This window comes from Schistocerca nitens, chromosome 2, assembly GCF_023898315.1.
Source record: "Schistocerca nitens isolate TAMUIC-IGC-003100 chromosome 2, iqSchNite1.1, whole genome shotgun sequence".
Lineage (NCBI taxonomy): Eukaryota > Metazoa > Arthropoda > Insecta > Orthoptera > Acrididae > Schistocerca > Schistocerca nitens.
The window spans coordinates 641,356,440-641,379,179 of record NC_064615.1 but is presented as its reverse complement, the minus strand read 5'-3'; the positions used below and the strand labels follow the sequence as shown (position 1 = coordinate 641,379,179).

Below are 22,740 nucleotides of genomic sequence, written 5' to 3'. Positions count from 1 at the left end.
TCCAAATGAACCATATTGGCATCTGCTTTCAGCATTTCTAGAAAACCACAGAAAAAATCTAGATGGCTGTGAGGGGATTTGAACTATTATCCTTCTCAGTGTTAATTCTGTGTCTTGCCACTGCACCACCTTGTATGCCTATAAGGGGTGAACAGAGAGATGTTCGTTCTGAACTCAAAAGCAAGCATGAAACAAGGAAAAATGTACACACATACTGTATTCAGTGTTGGACAAATGGGTTACAGTGGAACTACAATAGTGCCTGTACTACCTTCGGTATTCGGGAAGATTTAATAAAGGCACTGAGGAGTTAGATCACTCTCAGTTTTTTAAGTCCACTATCGGTAAATCAGCTCACAGCTGCTACCTCCCTGACTGACAAAAGCAAATTATCAGCAGCAGAGCCAAGAATAAGGTGAGTAGGAAGGATAAAATCATGGTTCAGACAAATGAAACCAGGCTTTATTTTCTTTGTGTTGTTAGTAAAGTCTCAGCGGGGTGGGTAAACAATAAAATACAAGAGCTCATGGAAAATAAAAAGGTACACTCTTTGACACAAAAACCTGGCCCGTGGTCAGCTCTGCAGATTCCAAGTCTGCACAACATGGGGCAAGTAACATGGCCACGCTGATACTTCCTTAAGTCCAGCTACCTGAAAAATCTGGCAACACTCTAGGCTGTGACAGGTCCTGGAGGAAGTCTCTTCTTATGTTTGAGTTGTTATGACTTATCTGCACATGTGATCTAGAAGTAAATAGTTTGTTGCTCATAGTCTAACTGCAACGTCTCACAGTCGAAACTGCTTGTAACACCTTCCATCTGAATGCTGAAGTCCAGAAAGCAATGGTAGCACAGCTACAATAAATTTCTCTTTCTCAAACACCAGTAGTAACAGTTCTATGCAGTAACATATTTACAACAGATTTTGTGGCAGTCTGTCTGCCTTTGACCACCACATACATCAGACCTCTCCATGACCCATTTGCTAGCTCCAGGGAGCAGCTACTACAGCCGCACTATGCTCCTTTGCCCTCTGTCAAAAGCATTAGCTACTGCTCATTGTGTCAGAGAGTATAAAATGGTTTACTGTTGTTAAGTAATGCCCCACAAAATAAGTCTATTATTTGCATTTCATGTTCAATAGCAATGGAGGCAGATGACCCATTTTTATATGATGGGTATTGTATTACACCAATATACAAGACCTGAATATGGCTCAAAATTAATTTTATATTTTCTGATCCAATCAGAATACCTCACCATGTTGTTTGATGTTATCATGAATGTTTATCTTATTTTTTTTCCATTTATAGGTGATTCTTCAAGCAATTTTTCATCAGCAATTCATATTTTTCTGTCAAGCCACAGTGAGTAACTGTGGTGTAACGAGTTTTACAGTCATTGTTTGATTTCTTTCAGTAAATGTATGTGATAACTGTGTGAATACCTTGCAGTGCATGCTCTATAGCAATGAAGGCACACTGCAAATTGAGGTCCACATAATGATTCATGGAGAACTTAACACGGATCAAAAATGATATTTAAGGTACTGAATTAGATTTGAACAAAAAAAAACTGCTCATTTTTTAAGATACCCAGAGTGGAAGGAAGTTGCGAAGGCCAGTGTCAGCAAACCTCTTCAGGGGTACCTAATACCTATTACATAGGTTTAGCCCAGAGGGACTGTATTCACTTCATAACTATTCCCCCAACATATGGGTCTTACGTCACAAACAACACAAATTTGTGTCACTGAGGGACAAGTTGAAGTTCTTCGGAGACATCTGCGTACTGAAGTAGCTTGGTATTCATGAGGCAGATATCTACAAACATTAACATAGATAACTGAGTCAAGCTTGTGGGAAGACTTGATATGTAAAGATTTCCTTCAGCTTTTGGAGAAAAAAAAAAAAACAACTGTGGCGCTATTAAATGAAATAGAAAACAGGAATCTAGAGTGGATTGGTCTACACCATGATTAGAACTAAGAATTCATGCTGCTCTTGCGTCACAAAAAAAAGTGGAACCACAGAGGTAACAACATGTTGCTAGGAGTGGGTCTCTCTCAGCGCAGCATTGGTGCCTGAGCCTCACAATTAAATGTAAAACACAAGAACAGTAGTTACTTAAGTGAAGTATGGCATTTGTGGAGTCCAAAAGTTAAATACCTCTCCCTGTGTCTTGTCTTACAAGATGGTTAAGTAGCATAAGTCGTCAAAGTGGAAAGGGAATGCTTAGAGAATTTAGTGGATCTATTCAGGACCAGACACAGAAGTAAATGCTTTGTCATAGGGTTGCTAAATATTTACAACTATGTTGCCAAGTTTTAGATTTACTAGGGTGTAGTGAAATGCTTGTCATGCATATCTTATACGGGCTCTCAGAGTAATCTTCTGATACTTTCTGTCACCATTCAGGCTGTCTGTATAGCCTTTCACGCTGTCTTTTAGATTTAATCTAGAATTCCTCATTTTTGAAGATTTCTGACATGGGAAGGGAATGTTAACGATGGTATATTGTAATTTCAGTGGAAGGAAAGCAAAACTGGTGAATTTAGTTACTGCTCGTGTTGCATATGACATGTGAAATTTTGTGGTGTATAACTTCCATCAAGACTACGATTTCCCCGAAATACAAATGAATAAAACTCTTAGTTTGATAGTTTTCTATGAAAATTATTTCATTGGAATAAAAAGTAATTGAAAATCAATCTTGCCCCACACATCACGATATAATAAGATGTCAAACACTTTTCACTTTGAAACCGACTGTCTCTGTGTGTAGTCTTGTGCCACATGGAAACAGAATTTCACAACTACCATGAGAATGCCAAATTATACTGGTGGGGGTGGATGCAAGAAGAATTGCAGTTAACTAATTAATCAATGCCATGCAGTAATCAGTTCATAGAAGGACTCTTCTGAATCCTTCTGTGGTTCAGATGTCATTGTACTACCAATGAAGATCAATTCAGCTTTTTTTTTTTTTTTTTTTTAATTTCATTCACTTTTCATTTCCATTGTTAATCATCAACCTTCATCTGTAAGGAAATAAATTTTATTCATTATTAGTTTGTTATTGTTAATAATTCACTCACAAGAGATATCATATCCATATTTGGTACTGAGCACATGATCGGCGAATTTAGAAAAATGTTTCACCACCCAGAATACCCATTATTTACCTCAGTATCTCGTTTCCAGGGAAATTGGAAAAGCGCAAAAACAATCAGTGCCAATGGGAAGCCGGTGACACAAGCAGAACTCTACAAAAATTTTTGTTTATTTAATACTGTATATAATACTGGGCAGAAGAACATGCAAGAGTGAGCCAACGGATGAAGGAGTACTGGCGAAAAGGAAGGAAGAGTGTTATAATGTCAAGTTTAACAAATATATTTCAGAACGACACAACACATATAAGTCACACAGTAAGTTGACAAGCAAGACATGTGTACACGTTAGCATTCGAATGAGCACTGAGTCCCAGTCTAGCGGCTGCTGCTCGGCTGGCCGCTTAGGTGGCGAAGCTGCTGCATGGCTGGCAGACAGCGCCGCACGTAGAGGACGCGCGTAATTGCACGGCGGCGCTTTGTATGATCGGCAAGTCACAACACTTTTCCCCCCTTTGAAGTTGTTGCACTGGTCTTGATGGAGGTGTCCTGGAGATGGCTAACGTCCATAGGCGTTGTCTGACCCGTCGTAAAGTCTCGAGGAGGAGGCTTCCCATACGGACAGAAGTGTCCCCGATGATAACGGCTCGAGATGACAGGAGACGTAGGGGTCGAATCTGCTGGGGCCCCCTGCACCAATCTGCCCGTTGCGGCAAGTCCAGTTGATATGACAGGAGACATGGGCGATGTGTCGGCATCCGTTGGAGGAGGAGGCGAGTAGATTTGCTCTGACAGAGGATGGTCATCCAGTTCCTGCATGGGCACGTCTCCTGGTGGTGTCCGTTCTTGTGCTGGCATCGCGACAATGGTGAGAGGGCTGCGTGGTGAGTATTGAGAGATGCCAAGATCCCGAGTGTCAGGTAGGGCCAAAAGTGGTGTAGCGGCGTTCGGAACAGGCGTTGCTGGCACATGAGGCCGAAGCTGGTCCGAATGATGCACTGCAACACCCGTGTCCGTCTGGATTTCATACAGGCATCTGCCACGGTGTCTTAAGATGCGGCCGGGGTTCCATTTTGGCCGCCTGCCATATCCCCGTACCCAGACGAGGTCGTCGGCGGTGAACCGGCCAAGGGAAGGCACCCGCGGCCGTGAGGTGGGAGGCCGCAGAAGATGAAGTAGCATGCGGGGCTGTCAGCCATGTAAGAGCTCAGCTGGGCTGTGGTCGCCCATGGGGGTGAAACGGTAAGACGCCAGAAACTGGAGAAGCGCATCATCAGCAGCAGAAGAAGTCAGAAGTTTCCGCATCTGAGCCTTAAATGTGCGGACCAGTCATTCAGCCTCACCATTGGATTGCAGATGGAACGGTGGGGCCGTGACATGCATAACGCCGTGACGAGCACAAAAATCCGCAAATTCGGAAGAGGCAAATTGCGGACCATTATCAGTAACAAGAGTAGAGGGGAGGCCTTCCAAAGAAAAAATGCGGGCGAGAGCACTGGTGGTTGCCGCGGTGGTAGGTGACGTGCAACGGACAATGAAAGTAGATTTTGCAATAGTTGTTCGACAGTAGCCATGGAACCCTGTGGGTCAACGGTGAAAAGGAAAAAATCCACTACCTCGTCGCCAATTGTTATAACGTCAAGGTTAACAAATATATTTCAGAACGACACAACACATATAAGTCACAGAGTAAGTTGACAAGCAAGACATGTGTACACGTTAGCATTCGAATGAGCACTGAGTCCCAGTCTAGCAGCCGCTGCTCGGCTGGCCGCTTAGGTGGCGCAGCTGCTGCATGGCTGGCAGACAGCACTGCACGTAGAGGACGCGCATAATTGCATGGCGGCGCTTTGAATGATCGGCAAGTCACAACAAAGAGAACTTTTGAAAGTGAGGGAAGTTGTGTAAATGTAGCCCATAGATGGCTGTAACGAAAACAAATAAATAAATAAACTGTATGACTGATAAATTCATGTTACAGTATATTACACAACAATCGAATAGGTAGTATGAACTCTACCACTGCTAAAGATAGCTATGAATAAGTTACTACAACAATGGTTTACCACTGACTCAGCTGCTGGTTGTACTGTTACAACTGTAAATAGAACTGTACTGTATTAATTGGTCCTGTTGTCCACAAAGCAGCTTATGCATAAGACATTGGACAAGTCAAGTTATAAGTATACAGCTGAAAGTCATTCCTAGGCCTACTTATTTAAGCTTACAATAATACACTTTATACATAGGTATCTATATAACACACTTCATAAATTTAAATATTCTTCAATGGAGTAAAAGCAGTGGTGCTATAAATATGACTTTAGAGATTTACCAAAGGTATTCACCTCAGTAATAGCTTTTATGTTTTCAGGAAGTTTGTTATAAAGCTTAACTCCCATGTGAAAAGTACCTACCTGGCACAGAGTTGTGCTGATTTGGGTTATATGTAAGTTTCTGTATGTCTGGTAAAGTGATCATGTACATCACAGTCTGCAGTCCTTACCTATTACATTTATTTTAATGAGTGAAAGGGTTTCCATAATGTATACACATGGTAATGGAGGAATACCAGACTTCTTAACAGAGGTTTACAGGAGTCTCAAGGCTAATGCCCAAACAAGAATCTAATTGCCCTTTTTTGAAGTTTAAAAGTGGTACTAGCTGTTTTAGAATTTCCCCAGAAAGAGACCCCATATCTAAGACGAGAATAAAAGCAGGCATGATATGCTTTCATTACTGTTTTCTCACTACAGCAAGATTTTAGTGAGCAAAGAAGGTAACATGTTTTGCTCAGTTCTGCATTGAGATATTCAATATGATTATTCCATTTGACATTGCTCTGTAGCCAAAGTCCTAAGAATTTGGTTTCAGTACTGTTACCAACTAGTTCGTCATTGATGGAGACCAATGGGATAAACATGTCCCTGTAAGGAGTATTGTAGAATTTTAGTTCAATGTTATTTTTTTAATGTTTATTACAAGCTAATTATTCTGTGACCAGCTGCTAAGTTTTTTGTGACCATGTTTACTTTCTGCTGTAACTGTTCATGGCTGTCTCCTTTTAGTAGAATTGTGATGTCATCTGCAAATATGATTGTTTTATGTGCAACAACATTTAAGTTCAGATTGTTTATGTACAGAAGGAAAGAAGGGGGTCCCATTGCTGATCCTTGGGGTGCACCACATTTAATTTGTTTATAGTCACTTAAACGTTCAGAGACAGTTTTTAGTTTGATATTTGTGTGCTTGATGCACACTGTCTGCTTACGATTAACCAGGAAGGAACTGATCCAGTTGTTGGACAGACCACGAATACCATACCTTTCAAGCTTTGATAGCAGAATTTTATGATCCACCACATTAAAAGCTTTTGACAGGTCAATAAATACTCCTGTTGATTCTTATTTTTTTGTCCATCAGGTTTAGGGTGGAACTGATGCATTCATAAATAGCAGTTGCCGTTGACCTCTTATTTCTGAATCCATGTTGATCATTACATAGGATGTTGTTTTTATTTATAAATTTCTTAAGAGGAAATTGTGATGGGTCTGTAGTTGTTTACATTATCTTTCTCATCTTTCTATATACTGGAATAACTTTTGATGTTTTCAATACAGCAGGGAAAGTGCCTGCCTGAAGTGAGTAGTCACGTAAGTTCGTGAGTATTTCAATTAGGTTTGATGCACTCTTCTTTAATATTGTTGCAGGTGCACCACGAATGCCTGCAGATCTGGAATTTTTTGGTCCTTTTATTGTTTTAGCTACTTCATCTTGTGGAACAGAACTGGTGTACATTCATCCTCTACATGCACTTATTTTGTATACATTTGCCTGGGTGCTCTTATGTAAGTTTGATTGTAAAATATTATCAGCAACACACGTGAAAAAAATTATTAAATGTGCTGGCTACTTCTAAGGGGTTTGTCACTTTTTTTTTAAATTTTTTTGTGACAGTGTTATATTTTTGAAAAGATTTTCTATATTCTCCAGATACTTTTTTTATAACACTCCACATAGCCTTTGCTTTATTAGCTGAATTATAAATGTATTCACCATTATGCATTATTTTTGCTGCTTTTATTACTTTTCTTAATATTTTGGAGTATTTTTTATAGTATGAACATACTTAAGGTGAGGAATTTTTTGAGTTATATACTTCGTGAAGTAGTTCTTTTCTTCTGGTATGAAACCCTTATTCCCCTTGTGATTCAACTGCTGGTTCTAGAGATCCCCCACATGGTTACAGTTTTCAGTGGGAACACAATTTGAAAGAAATAGGTTAATGTATCAATGAAGGTGTTGAATTTTTCATTTATATTGTTCATTTTGTACATTTCTGAGCATTTTTCTTTCTGTAATAAGCTGTTGAATTGGTTTACATTAACTTGATTATAACGTCTACATGAGGTTCTTAAAGACATGTTGTTAATAATACTGCCTTTTACTTTTATGCTTAATATTTGAGCAAGATGGAAGGCTAAGTTTGACGATAATTATGTTCTGGTGCTGTTCGAATGAGTTATGCCAATGGATAAATTAGGGTTTATTATGGTTTTATTTACACAGCTACATGAAGTTTCACTTGTGGCATTCAATTTCAATAAATTCATAAGTGTTCTGGCATCCAGTAGGCGTACTGGTCTACTTTGAGGAAGAAACAACGACACATGAAAAAGAAACTGGAAAGATTCAAAGGGACCATCAGTGAGATGGATTTGGATTCTTTTCTTCATTTAGGGAACAAACAAGAAGGTAACATTATGAAAGCAATGAACAGGCTAGTTATAATGCATTGTATGCATAGATCTCAACATGAAAATCACAGAACTGCACACTGCAGAAATTTAAGGTTTAGTTAATAGCAATAAATTTTCAGGTTCTTCTCTTTTGAATCCTTAAATGAATTGATTACTATATGGCACTGAATAATTAGTTAATTGAATTTCTTCTTGCTTCCAACCCCACAAATATAATTTGGCATTCTCATAGTAGTTGTGAAATTCTATGTGGCACAAGACTACACACACACACACACACACACACACACACACACACACACAGGCATGCGTACGCATTCACAGTCAATTCCGAGGTGCAAAGTATTTGACATCTTATTGTTTCATGATGTGTGTGGTTAACGTTGACTTTCAATTACCTTTTATTCCAATGAAATAAGTTTTTGTTGCAAACTATCAAAATAAGTGTTTTATTCACTAGTATTTTGGAGAAATTGTAATCATGATGGAAAATTATACCCTTCTAAGTTTCACATGTCATACGCTACATGAGCAGTAACTAAATTCCCCAGTTTCGCTATCCTTCCACTGAAATTACAATATACCAACATTAACATTCCGTTCCCATGCCAGAAATCTTCAAAAATTAGGAATTCTAGATTAAATCTAGAAGACAGCGTGAAAGGCTATACAGACAGGCTGAAAGGTGACAGAAAGTATCAGAAGATACTCTGAGACCCCATATCAGATATACAAGACAAGCATTTTGCTACATAGCAGCCCCTAATAAATCTAAAACTTGGCAACATAGTTGTAAATATTTTGCAACCCTGCGACAAAGCATTTTCTTCTGCATCTGATCCTGAATAGATCCACTAAATTCTCTTAGCATTCCCTTTCTACTTTGCCAAGTTATGCTACGTATCCTTCTTGTATGACAAGACATAGGGAGATAAAATTTAATTTTTGGACTCCACAAATGTCATACTTCACTTAAGTAACTACTGTTCTTGTGTTTTACATTTCATTATGACACTCAGGGACCAATGCTGCACTGAGAGAGACCCACCAAAAGCTGAAGAAAATCTTTACACATTAAGTCTTCTCATAAGCTTGACTCAGTTAGCTCTGTTGATGGTTGTAGATATCTGCCTCATGAATACCAAGCCACTTCAGTACACAGATATCTCCGAAGAACTTCAACTTGTCCGTCAGTGACACAAATTTGTGTTGTTTGAGACGTAAGACCCATATGTTGGGGGAATAGTTATGAAGTGAATATAGTCCCTCTGGGCTAAACCTATGTAATAGATATTAGGTACCCCTGAAGAGGTTTGCTGACACCAGCCTTAGCAACTTCCTTCCACTTTGGGTATCTTAAAAAATGAACAGTTTTGTTGGTTCAAATCTAATTCAGTACCTTAAATATCACTTTTGATCCGTGTTAAGTTCTCCATGAATCATTATGTGGACCTCAATGTGCAGTGTACCTTCATTGCTATAGAGTACGCACTGCAAGGTATTCACACAGTTTATCACATACATTTACTGTAAGAAATCAAACAATAACTGTAAAACTTGTTACACCACAGTTACTCACTGTGGCTTGACAGAAACATATGTATTCCTGATGAACAATTGCATGAAGAATCACTTATAAATGGAAAAGAAACAAGATACAAAACATTCATAACAACATAAAACAATATGGTAAGGTATTCTGATTGGATCAGAAAATATAAAATTAATTTTGAGCCATATTCAGGTCTCGTATATTAGTGTAATACAATACCCATCATATATCATATAAAAATGGGTCATCTGCCTCCATTGCTATCAAGCATTAAATGCAAATAATAGACTTATTTTGTGGGGCATTACTCAACAACAGTAAACCAGTTTATACTCTCCGACACAATGAGCAGTAGCTAATGCTTTTGACAGAGGGCAAGGGAACACAGTGCCGCTGTAGTAGCAGCTGCCTGGAACCAGCAAATGGGTCATGGAGAGGTCTGATGTATGTGGTGTTCAAAGGCAGTCAGACTGCCATGAAATCTATTGCAAAAATGCTATGCATAGAACTGTTATTACTGGTGTGTGAGAAATTGAAGTGCATTGTAGCTGCACTACCATTACATTCTAAGAACTGCTAGATCCTAGGCACGGACATGGCATAACCATTCAAACAGAAGAAGAGACATCCTCCAGGAACGGACCCAGCCTACAGTGTTCCAGGCTGTGCAGGTAGCTGGTAGGAATTAGCATCGTTGCCATGATACTTGTCTCATGTTGTGATTGGTGCAGACTTAGAATTGCTGCAGTCAGTGAGGTTTCACGTCAAAATGTGTACTTGTAAAAAGAAATGAAAGGAAAAATATAAAACTGATGACTGAACAATATGTGTAGTAAGAAACAGAAAAACAGAACTTCAAAGAAAAGAGCTAATGTGGTTGAAGTACAAGAATAATAAATGCAAGGAAGGAGAAAAGTGTAAACTACCTGAACATTGGACCTAAAATATTATAACATGGAAATCATGCCACATTCATTCATTTCAGTCACTTCCAGTCACTGAACTAACAGCAAAAACAAATCACAAGTTCAATCTGAAATCATATATTTACTAAAGCTAGACATCACAATACATATTGGGATGCAGCACAGAATATTTCCTATGTGTTTAAATAGAATGGCGTTCCAGAATGAATTACATACCTTCCAGCAATTCCACATATTTCTTTTTTGCTCTCCTCTTTTTCTTTTTTGTTGCTGACTTTGATATTTCTGCAGTGTTAGTATGTGTGGAATGCAAACGAACTTGTGGTGCCAGTTGCACAAGATGTCGATAATCTGCAAAGTAATATTCTCACACAAAATCTGAGCAATAGAAATTTGTGAACAATCTCAAGTCCCACTTAGGAACAAGAATACTCTTTACAAACAGGACACACATAATTTTTTTATAATATTGTATACAATAGAATGGCTTTGTTAATTACCATATGAGCCCATGAAACCATTACTGGTGTAAGTCAAAAATTGTTAATTTTGAGTCTGCACTCTGTTTACTGCACAAATAGTGTAAGTGTATTGTCACTGTACTTTGTGTGGAGGGCAGCACTACCCAAGAGAATACGACAGTAAATCCATAACAATGTTTGCATGAGTGGTACAAATCTGTTGTGGTGTAAGTGTGTCAGCAAGGTTGGCGACCACGACAGTTGAGTCCATTTGTTGTTTTGCACATTAAACCTTGTTTTGTAAACTTTATGATTCTTTTGTGTGAGTAAAAACATTCACGATTTCTACTAGTAGTGACTATGGTGATCCAGATAATGCACCGGGTGAAACAAATTCAACAGAGAATGAAACTAAATTTACTAAATTTAAGACAATAACAGTTTTATTAACATTATTTTGTGTAGGGATTCTAGAGTTGTAATGAATATGATTGTGTATTCAGTTTTGCTTGTTTTTAGATAGCAAAAAAATGGCTCTGAGCACTATGGGACTTAACATCTGAGGTCATCAGTCCCCTAAAACTTAGAACTACTTAAACCTAACTAACCTAAGGACAACACACATGCCCGAGGCAGGATTCGAACCTGCGACCATACAGGTTATGCGGTTCCAGACTGAAGCGCCTAGAACAGCTCGGCCACTGCTTTAGATAGCAAAAACTTTCTTTTCTTTCAAAATATGTTTAATAGCTATTATTATTATTATTATTATTATTATTATGTGAGATGACTTACACCACCACTGCATCTACTGCCAACAAGATTTCATACAGCTATATTTGCCATGGTTCTACCTATCATTGTTATTGCTGTCATAATGTTTTATAAGCAAGGTAACAATGTTAGGGAGGAATTCCTTTTATTTCGGGAGCTACTGAAAATACAGAAAATGTGGAAACATTTGATGAAGTGGAAAAGGATAGACGGAAGAAGAGAAAAACAGAGAGGAAACATGATGAAAATGGAATGTGAAACAAGCGAACACAAAATGGTGGGGAAAGCTACCACATATTTAAAAAAAAAAGTAGTTCTCAGTAAAACTTTCATACATAATGCAAACGTTCAAAACAATGCAACAAACTAACTGATGAAAATAAAACAAGATAACTTTATGGTCTATTCTGGAATCGGCTAAACAAAATATTTGTGTGTGTGTGCTTGTTGAAGCATGTATCGATTCAGAAGAAGAGGTCATAAGATGGCAGCAGAAAAAATAAAGGCATCACAAATGAAAATTATTTGAGTGCTGATAATGAGGGTGTTCTCGTATTTAAACATTACATCATCAAAATGTTCCAAATATCAGATGGAATATTAATGAGCCTGCCCTCTGGGCTCCTAGGTCATATTTGGATCATTCCAGTGACTGGCAGACAAGGTTGAGAAGACCAGCTTTGTGAATGAAATTTCAACAAAGTTCACAGTTTGCAGCATTGTGCCCAGAAATGATTATGGCCCCCTAATGAGTCAAGTGGAAGGACTGAACCAGAAACTTCAAAAAGTCTATAACAAGCTAGGATGAGACTTCCTGGACTTACACACCATGGGGTTGCAGGAAACCCACAAGCATCTTTGTAACATTGGAAAAAATGCCTCCCACAAGTGGAAGTATTAAAATCCTATAGGTAAACTGCCAATGCATTCACAACAAAATGCCAGAGTTTGAAGTATTTGTGAAAAGCAGTGCAGCTAACTTAACATTAGTTACAGAAAACTGGTTGAAACCTGAAATTGATAGCAGTGAGATTTTTAGTGAAAGTTTAGGTATATATCAGAAGGACAGGCAAATGCTAAATGGAGGTGGGGTATTTGAAACAGTAGACAAAGAAACTCCAATCAACCAACACAAAAATTGAAGCTGCATTTGACACTGTTTGGGCAACACTCAGTATCAGTGGAGGGCATAAAGCGATAACTGTATCCTTCTATCACCCACCAGACTCATCTCCTGATGTACCCGAAAACTTTAGAGAAAATCTCAGTTCACTTGTACATAAGTTCCCCAAATATACTGTAATCATTGGTGGAGACTTTAATCATCCAACAATTAATGGGGAAAATTGCAGTTTTGTTAGTGGTGGATGTGAGAGCTAACTAGTAAAGATATTTAGGAGTCTCACACATGATGGAAATATACTGGATCTAATGGCAACAAACAAACCTGATCTCTTTGAGGATGTTCACATTGAAACTGGTATCAGTGACCATGATGCGGTTGTGGCAACAATGATTACCAAAGTATAAAGGACCACTAAAACAAGCAGACAGATGTATATCTTCAGTAAACTAAATAAAAAATCAATAGTGTTATATTTCAATGAGGAACTTGAAACTTTCAGCACAGGGCAGGAACATGCAGAGTAACTATGGCTCAAGTTTAAAAGAATAGTTGAGCATGTAATGGGTAAATATGCACGCAGTAGAACAGTTCATAATGGGAGGGAACATCTATGGTAGACAGTCATTGTAAAGAAACAGAGATTACTTCATAACAGGTGTAAAATAAAACACAGGATTGTAGAGAGAGATGCTGAATGAAGTGCATTTGAATGTCAAGGGAGCAATGACTACTATAGCAAATATTGTCAAGTGATATTACACAAAACTCAAAGACATTCTGGTTGTATGAAAAGGCTGTTAGTGCCACCAAAGTTTGTGTTTAGCCCCAGCGAATGATACAGGAACTGAAACTGAGTATAACAAAGCTAAAGATGAGAAGTTTAAATCCGTTTTCAAATTTTCTTTACAAAGGAAAATCCAGGAAAAGTGCAACACTTAAATTCTTGTACCACTAGAAAGATGAATGAAATAAATGTTAGTCTCAGTGGTGGGAAACAACTGACTTTGATAAAACTGAACAAAGCTCCAGGACCTGATGGGATTGTCTACTGAATTTGCAACTGACCTAACCCCTCTTCTAACTATAATCTATCACAGATCCCTCAAACAAAAACAGTGCACAATAGGTGGAAGAAAGCATAGGTCACACTTGATTACAAGAAGGGTGGATCCTGAAAGCAATGATCGTGTGAAACCCAAATTGCACTTTCTCAGACGACATACTGAAAGCTTTAACCAGATAGATGCAGTATTTCTTGATTTCCAAAAAGCATTTCACATGGTACCAAATCTACATTTATTGTTAAAAGTATGATCATAAGGGCTATCAAGTGAAATTTGTGAATCGACTGAGGATTTTTTGGTAGGGAGGAAACAGTGAGTTAATTTGGATGGAGAGTCATCATAAGATGTAGAAGTAACTTTTTGGGCGTGCACCAGGAAAGTGTGTTGGGACCCTTGCTGTTCCATGTTGCATATTAATAACCTTGCAGACAATATTAATAGAAACACCAGGCTTTTTGTAGATGATGTAGCTATCTATAATGAAGTTCCATATGAGAGAAGTTCCATATGAGAGAAGTTTTATATGAGAGAAGTTCCATATGAGAGAAGTTCCATATGAGAGAAGTTCCATATGAGAGAAGTTGCATAAATATTCAGTCAGATCACGAGTATATAGAAGGTCTATACAAGGGCAATGTACTTCAGGACAATATTACGGAAATGGAAGAGGATGTAGATGAATATGAAATGGGAGATACGATACTGCGTGAAGAGTTTGACAGAGCACTGAAAAACCTGAGTCAAAACAAGGCCCCGGGAGTAGACAACATTCCATTGGAACTACTGACGGCCTTGGGAGAGCCAGTCCTGACAAAACTCTGCCATCTGGTGAGCAAGATGTATGAAACAGGCGAAATACCCTCAGACTTCAAGAAGAATATAATAATTCCAATCCCAAAGAAAGCAGGTGTTGATAAATGTGAAAATTACCGAACTATTAGTTTAATAAGTCATAGCTGCAAAATACTAAAGCGAATTATTTACAGAAGAATGGAAAAACTAGTAGAAGCTGACCTCGGGGAAGATCAGCTTGGATTCCGTAGAAATGTTGGAACACGAGAGGCAATACTGACCATACGACTCATCTTAGAAGCTAGTTTAAGGAAGGGCAAACCTACGTTTCTAGCATCTGTAGACATAGAGAAAGCTTTTGAGAATGTTGATTGGAATACTCTCTTTAAAAGTCTGAAGGTGGCAGGGATAAAATATAGGGAGCAAAAGGTTATGTACAGTTTGTATAGAAACCAGATGGCTGTTATAAGAGTCGAGGGGCACGAAAGAGAAGCAGCAGTTGGGAAGGGAGTGAGACAGGGTTGTAGCCCCTCCCCAATGTTATTCAATCTGTATATTGAGCAAGCAGTGAAGGAAACAAAAGACAAATTCGGAGTAGGAATTAAAATCCGTAGAGAAGAAATAAAAACTTTGAGGTTCGCTGATGACATTGTAATTCATCAGACTGAGCAAAGGACCTGGAAGAGCAGTTGAACGGAATGGATAGTGTCTTGAAAGGAGGATATAAGATGAACATCAAGAAAAGCAAAACGAGGATAATGGAATGTAGTCAAATTAAATCAGGTGATGCTGAGGGAATTAGATTAGGAAATGAGACACTTAAAGTAGTAAAGGAGTTTTGCTATTTGGGGAGCAAATACCTGGGTGTAACACTATGTAGGGATATGAAATGGAATTATCACATACACACAGTTGTGAGTAAAGCAGGTTGTAGGCTTCGGTTTACTGGCAGAATACAGGGGATATGCAATCAGTCTACAAAAGAGATTGCTTACATATCACTCATGCTACCCATCCTAGAATATTGCTCAAGCCTGTAACACCCGTACCAGATAGGACTAACGAGGAATATTGAACATATACAGAAAAGAGCAGCAAAAAGGTCACAGGTTTGTTAGGCCCACGGGACAGCATCATAGAGATTCTGAAGAAACTGAACTATCCTGAGAATGCCTACTTACAAAGTTTCAACAACTGGCTTTAAATGATTATTCCAGGAATATACTACAACTCCCTACTTATCACTCACACAGGAATCTTAAGGACAAGACTACATTAATTACAACACAAAATCATTCTTCCTGCACCCAATACATGAATAGAACAGGAAGAAACTCTAATAACTAGTACAATGGGATGTACCCTCTGTCATGCACTTCACAGGGGATTGGAGAGTATAGCTATAGGTAAGGTCTTGGCATGATCCAATGGTGAAAAACACGTTGAGCATGATTAAATTCCTACAGTTACTCGGTTTAACTGGGAAGTGTGTGAAGAATTAAATCTGTAGAGAAGGTAAGAGATTGTGCCCATGCGTGGGCATAACTGTGTGTTGCCTGTACATCAAAATGGATGTTAATGCAGATTTATATTTTCTTGTTTGGGCTGAGTTGTTGGTAACTATGTTGGATTGAGATTGGTAGCTGTCATGAAAGCTTTATGTGAATTGGTGAGGTAAGATTTTCGATATTAGACTATGGGTATATGTTGGTTTTGTGGTACTATGGACTTTGTTTTCGCTTGTATTGGAACACTTTATCCTGGCACCTATGTGATCGGTGGAAGTTGGCTGACTTAGTGCCACTCCAGAATGTTTATGGTTGCTGCCAACATTAGGTATGACAAAGTATTGTGCACTGTTACAATAAGTAGCCATTGTGAATATACTGTTGATCTGATTGCAGTTTTGCATGTAATGATTACTAATATTACTTACAAAAATGAGCAAAGAGACCCTACCTGATCCTTCTAGTCACCTCTGTGACACATTAACCTATTACACGTTAATTTCTTTTATAGGAGAAACTCCAAAGGCTAAGGGAGACAACCCCAACAGAAAATCCTTCCTTGCGTTAGGCCTAGCAAGCCAGTAGGAAAGTCTTCATATATTGCTTTCAAAACACAAACGAGCCTCGGAACGAACCACTCAGGATTTGACCCCACTGCTTCTTCAAGTACTGGTGCAAATGATGGGAGACCTGATGATATTCATCAGTACAAGAAGATGAAACCAACTGGAGTAAAAAATAACCTAAATATTGGCACCCTTAATATATTAACCCTCAATGGAAAAATGGAAGAAATGACAGATGTACTAACAGAGAGGAAGTTAGATATATTGGGATTAAGCAAAACAAAGTGGAAGGGAAAAAGTGAGAAGAATTTGAGAGGAGGAGGAAAACTGTACTGGAGTGGGAATAACAGGTCTGGTAGAAATGGTGTGGCAGTGATGGTGAATAAGAATGTACAAAGCTGTATTGAAAATGTGAGATATATATCAGACAGGATCATAATCTTAAACCTGAGATTCCAAAAAGAAACACTAAAAGTAATACATATTTATGCACCTCAAGTGGGATGTAGCGAAGAAGAGAAGATGGACTTTGAAAATGTGTTAGAAAACCATATAGAGAGTGCTATTATAGTGATGGGAGACTTTAATGCACAGGTAGGCAAAGACAGAAAGGGATTTGAGCAAGTATTGGGATGTTTGGGATTTGAGCAAGTATTGGGATGTTTTGGATATGGAGGCAGAAATGAAGAAGGGGAAAGACTCCTGGATTTGTGCCAGAGGAATGGAATGAAAATAGCAAACAGCTGGTTTATGAAGAGAGAAAGTCATGTTATCACCAGATACAGTTGGGATGGAAGAACAAAGAGTGATTGATTATAGTCTAGTAGATAGGGAATGGGGAGAGAAAGTAACAAATGTGAAGGTAATTCCAAGCGTGAGTGCAGATGGAGACCATAGATTACTGGTGGGACAATGGAAAATGGTTCAGTGTGTGAAAAATAGAAAACAGAAGAAAGTGATGAGGATACGGGATTGGAAATTGAAGGAGAGTGAATGTGCTGAGAAGTACAGAGAATTAATAACACAAAAATTTCCGAAAGAAGTTTTCTGCGATGTAGAAAAAGAATGGAGTTTCTTTAAAGACACTTTAGTCGAACCAGCACAAAATGTATGTGGCAGAACATCTGGAAAGGAAAAAAATAAGACAGACAAGTTGGTGGGATGATACCACAATCCAAGAAGTTAGAAGAAAAAATGGAGCATGGAGAAAATGGTGGGAAACTAAAAATGACAAAGACCATAAAAGATATATAGAGGAAAAGAAGAAGTGCAAAGAAATAGTGGAAACAGCAAAGAAAAAGGCATGGGAAGAGTTTACAAAAAAACTTGAAGAAGATGTGAAGAGCAATAAGAAAATGTTCTATAAAATGATGAAAAATAAAAGGAAGGCTTCTGAAGTACCAGTAAAGATGGAAACAGAGGACGGTACCATTATTGAAGATCCAGGGTGTATAAAAGATCTCTGGAAAGAACATTTTAAGAAGCTGTTAAACGCTGAGGAGCAGGTACATGAGGAAACAACAAATAATGGAGAAATTGAGAGAAGTTGGGAAGCAGAATTAGGACAAATTACACGGGAAGAAATGGAAAAAGCTGTGAAGAAGATGAATGGGGGGAAAGCCTCAGGACCCGATGAAGTATCAGTGGACATGATAAGAGCAGCAGGTCCAGTGGGAATGCAGTGGCTATATAGAGTACTATCAAGCGTGTGGAGAAATAGTAAAATACCTGATGACTGGAGAACAGGAGACATTGTTCCCATCTTCAAGAAAGGCAATAAAAGACTTTGTAAAAACTACAGAGGAATAACCCTCATGAGTCATACAGCCAAGGTTTTTGAAAGAATTTTACTAAATCGAATAAGTGAAAAGATAGAAAAGGAGCTGAGTGAAGAACAGCATGGGTTTAGGAAAGGAAGGAGCACGATCGACCTGATATTTTCTATCCGTCAACTGATGGAAAAAAGTTGGGAGTATAACAAAAGGGTGATAATGGTTTTTATAGACATAGAAAAGGCATATGACTCAGTTGACAGGGAAAGACTCTGGGAAGAACTGAAGAAGATAGATATAGAAGATGGATACATTAATGTTATAAAGACAATGTACAGAGGCCACAATTCTAGAATTAGAAAACCATTGCAGAACTTTGAATACTTCGAAATAAGACAAGGACTTAAGCAAGGAAGTATTCTATCTCCTGCGCTTTTTAATGTTGTGATGGAGGGAATGAATAGGGCAGTTAAAGATATAGTAAAAGAAAAAGACAAAACGATGATTTTTGCAGATGATATGGTAATATGGGGTGATAAAGAGGTAGATGTACAGTTACAGCTTGATGCGTGGAAGGAAATAATGAAAAGGTATGGATTAAAAATAAATAAAGATAAGAGTGAAGTAATGGTATTTGGAAGAGAGAAAGGAATCAACGGAAATATTACCTTGAATGGAGAACAGGTATGGGAAGGGGAGGTTGGCAAAACTTATAGGTGACAGCATAGGTGGGGGTGGTGGGATCACTCATGGGAAAATTCCGGTAGTTGTGGGTGTTAGAGCTGTACCTTTTTTAGATTGAAGTCAGCTGATAGGTATTCCTGCTTAAGGGAAGTCTCTCTAACAAAGAAACCACTTTCTACGAAGCTTGGGTATCCGATTAATGAGGGAATTAGTATATTTCATCAAAATATACAAGGTATTAGAGATAAAGTTAGTGAACTGCTTATAGATGTTGACTCTGAAATTATTGGTATATCTGAACACTTCTTAAATAAGGAGATAATTCAGAGGCTTCCTTTACCAGGTTACAGGTTGGCTGGCAGCTTTTCTAGGAGCTCTTTGCGGTGTGGGGGAGTAGCCATGTATGTGAAAAACGGTATCCCATTTGAGTCAATTGATGTTTCAAAGTACTGCACTGAAAAGGTGTTTGAATGTTGTGCAGGTGTGGTTAAATTTAGTGGAGCTAAACTTCTTACTGTTGTTATTTATAGATCCCCAGACTCCGATTTCACAACATTTTTGCTAAAGCTAGAGGAGGTTCTTGGTTCACTTTATAGGAAATACAAAAAGTTAGTTATATGTGGTGACTTCAATATTAATTGTATAAGTGATTGTGCAAGGAAAAGGATGCTGGTAGACCTCCTTAATTCATATAATCTTATGCAAACCGTATTCTTTCCAACGAGAGTGCAAGGGAACAGTAGAACAACCATAGACAATATTTTTGTTCATTCGTCATTACTAGAAGGGCATTCTGTTAGCAAAAAGGTGAATGGCCTTTCAGATCATGATGCACAAATTTTAAGTCTAAAAGATTTTTGTGCTGCAACACATGTTAAATATAGTTACCAACTTTTTAGGAAAGCTGATCCAGTTGCTGTACAGACTTTTGTAAGCCTTATCAAGGAACAAGAGTGGCAAGATGTTTATAGTGCTGATACAGTAGACGATAAATATAATGCTTTCCTCAAGACTTTTCTCGTGCTCTTTGAAAGTTGCTTTCCGTTAGAACGTTCAAAACAGGGTACTAGCACAAACAGGCAGCCTGGGTGGCTGACTAAAGGGATAAGAATATCTTGTAGAACAAACTGGCAATTATATCAAAACGTTAGAAACAGTCAAAATCTAAATGCAGCAGCCCATTACAAACAGTATTGTAAGGTGCTTAAAAAAGTTATTAGGAAAGCAAAAAGTATGTGGTATGCAGACAGAATAGCTAAGTCTCAGGATAAAATTAAAACCATATGGTCAGTCGTAAAGGAAGTGGCTGGTCTGCAGAGACAGGTCGAGAATATAGAATCAGTGCGTAGTGGGGATGTCCATGTTACTGATAAGTCGCATATATGTACAGTATTTAATAATCACTTTCTGAATATAGCAGGTGAACTAAATAGAAACCTAGTCCCAACAGGGAATCATATAGCGCTCTTAGAAAAAAGTGTTCCGAGACTGTTACCTGAAGTGCTCCTCCATGATACTGACAAGAGGGAGATTGAGTTAATAATTAAATCACTAAAGACCAAGAACTCTCATGGATATGACGGGGTATCTAGCAGAATACTGAAGTATTGTTCCATGTATGTTAGCCCAGTTCTTAGCCATATCTGTAATTTTTCCCTTAGGAGTGGTCGGTTTCCTGACCGATTAAAGTATTCGGTAGTGAAGCCACTTTATAAAAAGGGAGACAGGGATAATGTTGACAATTATAGACCCATTTCTATGCCATCGGTGTTTGCTAAAGTTATCGAGAGGGTTGTATATACAAGGTTACTGCAGCATTTAAATTCACATAATTTGCTGTCAAATGTACAGTTTGGTTTTAGAAATGGCTTAACAACTGAAAATGCTATAGTCTCTTTTCTCTGTGAGGTTTTGGACGGATTAAATAAAAAGTTGCGAACGTTAGGTGTTTTCTTTGATTTAACGAAGGCTTTTGACTGTGTTGACCACAAAATATTACTGCAGAAGTTGGAACATTATGGAGTAAGGGGAGTAGCTTACAATTGGTTCGCCTCCTACTTTAAGAACAGAAAGCAGAAGGTAATCCTCCGCAATATTGAGAGTGGTAATGATGTTCAGTCCCAATGGGGCACTGTTAAATGGGGCGTTCCCCAAGGGTCGGTGCTGGGGCCACTGCTGTTTCTTATTTATATAAATGATATGCCTTCTAGTATTACCGGTGATTCGAAAATATTCCTGTTTGCTGATGACACCAGCTTGGTAGTGAAGGATCTTGTGTGTAATATTGAAACATTATCAAATAATGTAGTTCATGAAATAAGTTCGTGGCTTGTGGAAAATAATTTGATGCTAAATCACAGTAAGACTCAGTTTTTACAGTTTCTAACTCACAATTCAACAAGAACTAATATTTTAATCAGACAGAATGGGCATGTTATAAGCGAGACGGAACAGTTCAAGTTCCTAGGCGTACGGATAGATAGTAAGCTGTTGTGGAAAGCCCATGTTCAGGATCTTGTTCAAAAACTAAATGCCGCTTTATTTACCATTAGAACAGTATCTGAAATAAGTGACATTTCAACACGAAAAGTAGTCTACTTCGCATATTTTCATACGCTTATGTCATATGGTATTATTTTTTGGGGTAATTCTACTGATTCAAAAAGGGTATTTCTGGTTCAAAAACGGGCTGTTCGAGCTATGTGTGGTGTAAGTTCGAAAACCTCTTGTCGACCCCTATTCAATAGTCTGGGAATTTTGACATTGCCCTCACAGTATGTATTTTCTTTAATGTCGTTTGTTGTTAGCAATATTAGCCTATTCCCAAGAGTTAGCAGCTTTCACTCAGTTAATACTAGGCAGAAATCAAATCTGCATGTGGAATGCACTTCCTTGAGTCTTGTGCAGAAAGGAGTGCAGTATTCTGCTGCATCCATTTTCAATAAGCTACCACAAGAACTCAAAAATCTTAGCAGTAGCCCAAACACTTTTAAGTCTAAACTGAAGAGTTTCCTCGTGGCTCACTCCTTCTATTCTGTCGAGGAGCTCCTGGAAGAGCTAAAAAATTAAGCAAATTCCAGTGTTACATTATTGATTTTCTTTATTTAAACTAACGACTTGTCGCCCGAATATGTTTCTTATATTTCATTTTATCTGTTTCTACAATCGTGTTATAATTTCATGTATTGACTCGTTCCATGACCATGGAGACTTCTCCTTAATGTGGTCCCACGGAACAATAAATAAATAAATAAATAAATAAATAAAAAATAACCCCTCAAAGTGGTAGAAAGTTTCACTTATTTAGGGAGTGAAATATCTAGGGATGGAAGAATAACTAAAGAAATTAATAGGAGGTTACAGAAGGGAGGCAATTTCTACCAAACAATAAAACATCTGATTTGGAATAATGAAGTTTCAGAAAGAGCAAAACTCCTTATGTATAAGAATTATTACATCCCTATTGTCACCTATGGTGGAGAAACATGGACAATGACAGAAAGGGACTGGAGCAGACTGCAAGCAGGGGAAATGAAATTTCTCAGAGCAGTTAAGGGAAAAACAAGAATGGACAGAGTAAGGAATGTAGAGATTAGAAAGGACCCCAAACAAGAAAGTATGAGAGAAGAAATTGAAAGAAAGA

General features: G+C 38.2%; 1 protein-coding gene across 1 annotated transcript in view; it reads right to left on the bottom strand.

Annotated features, from left to right (window-relative positions):
- LOC126236756 (DNA-directed RNA polymerase, mitochondrial) overlaps positions 1–22,740 on the bottom strand; it is a 295,970-nt gene that overhangs the window by 267,577 nt on the left and 5,653 nt on the right. Inside the window, exon 2 of the mRNA XM_049946296.1 lies at positions 10,567–10,701. Coding sequence (XP_049802253.1) covers positions 10,567–10,701 — 135 coding nt within the window. The remainder of the gene's footprint in view (positions 1–10,566; positions 10,702–22,740) is intronic.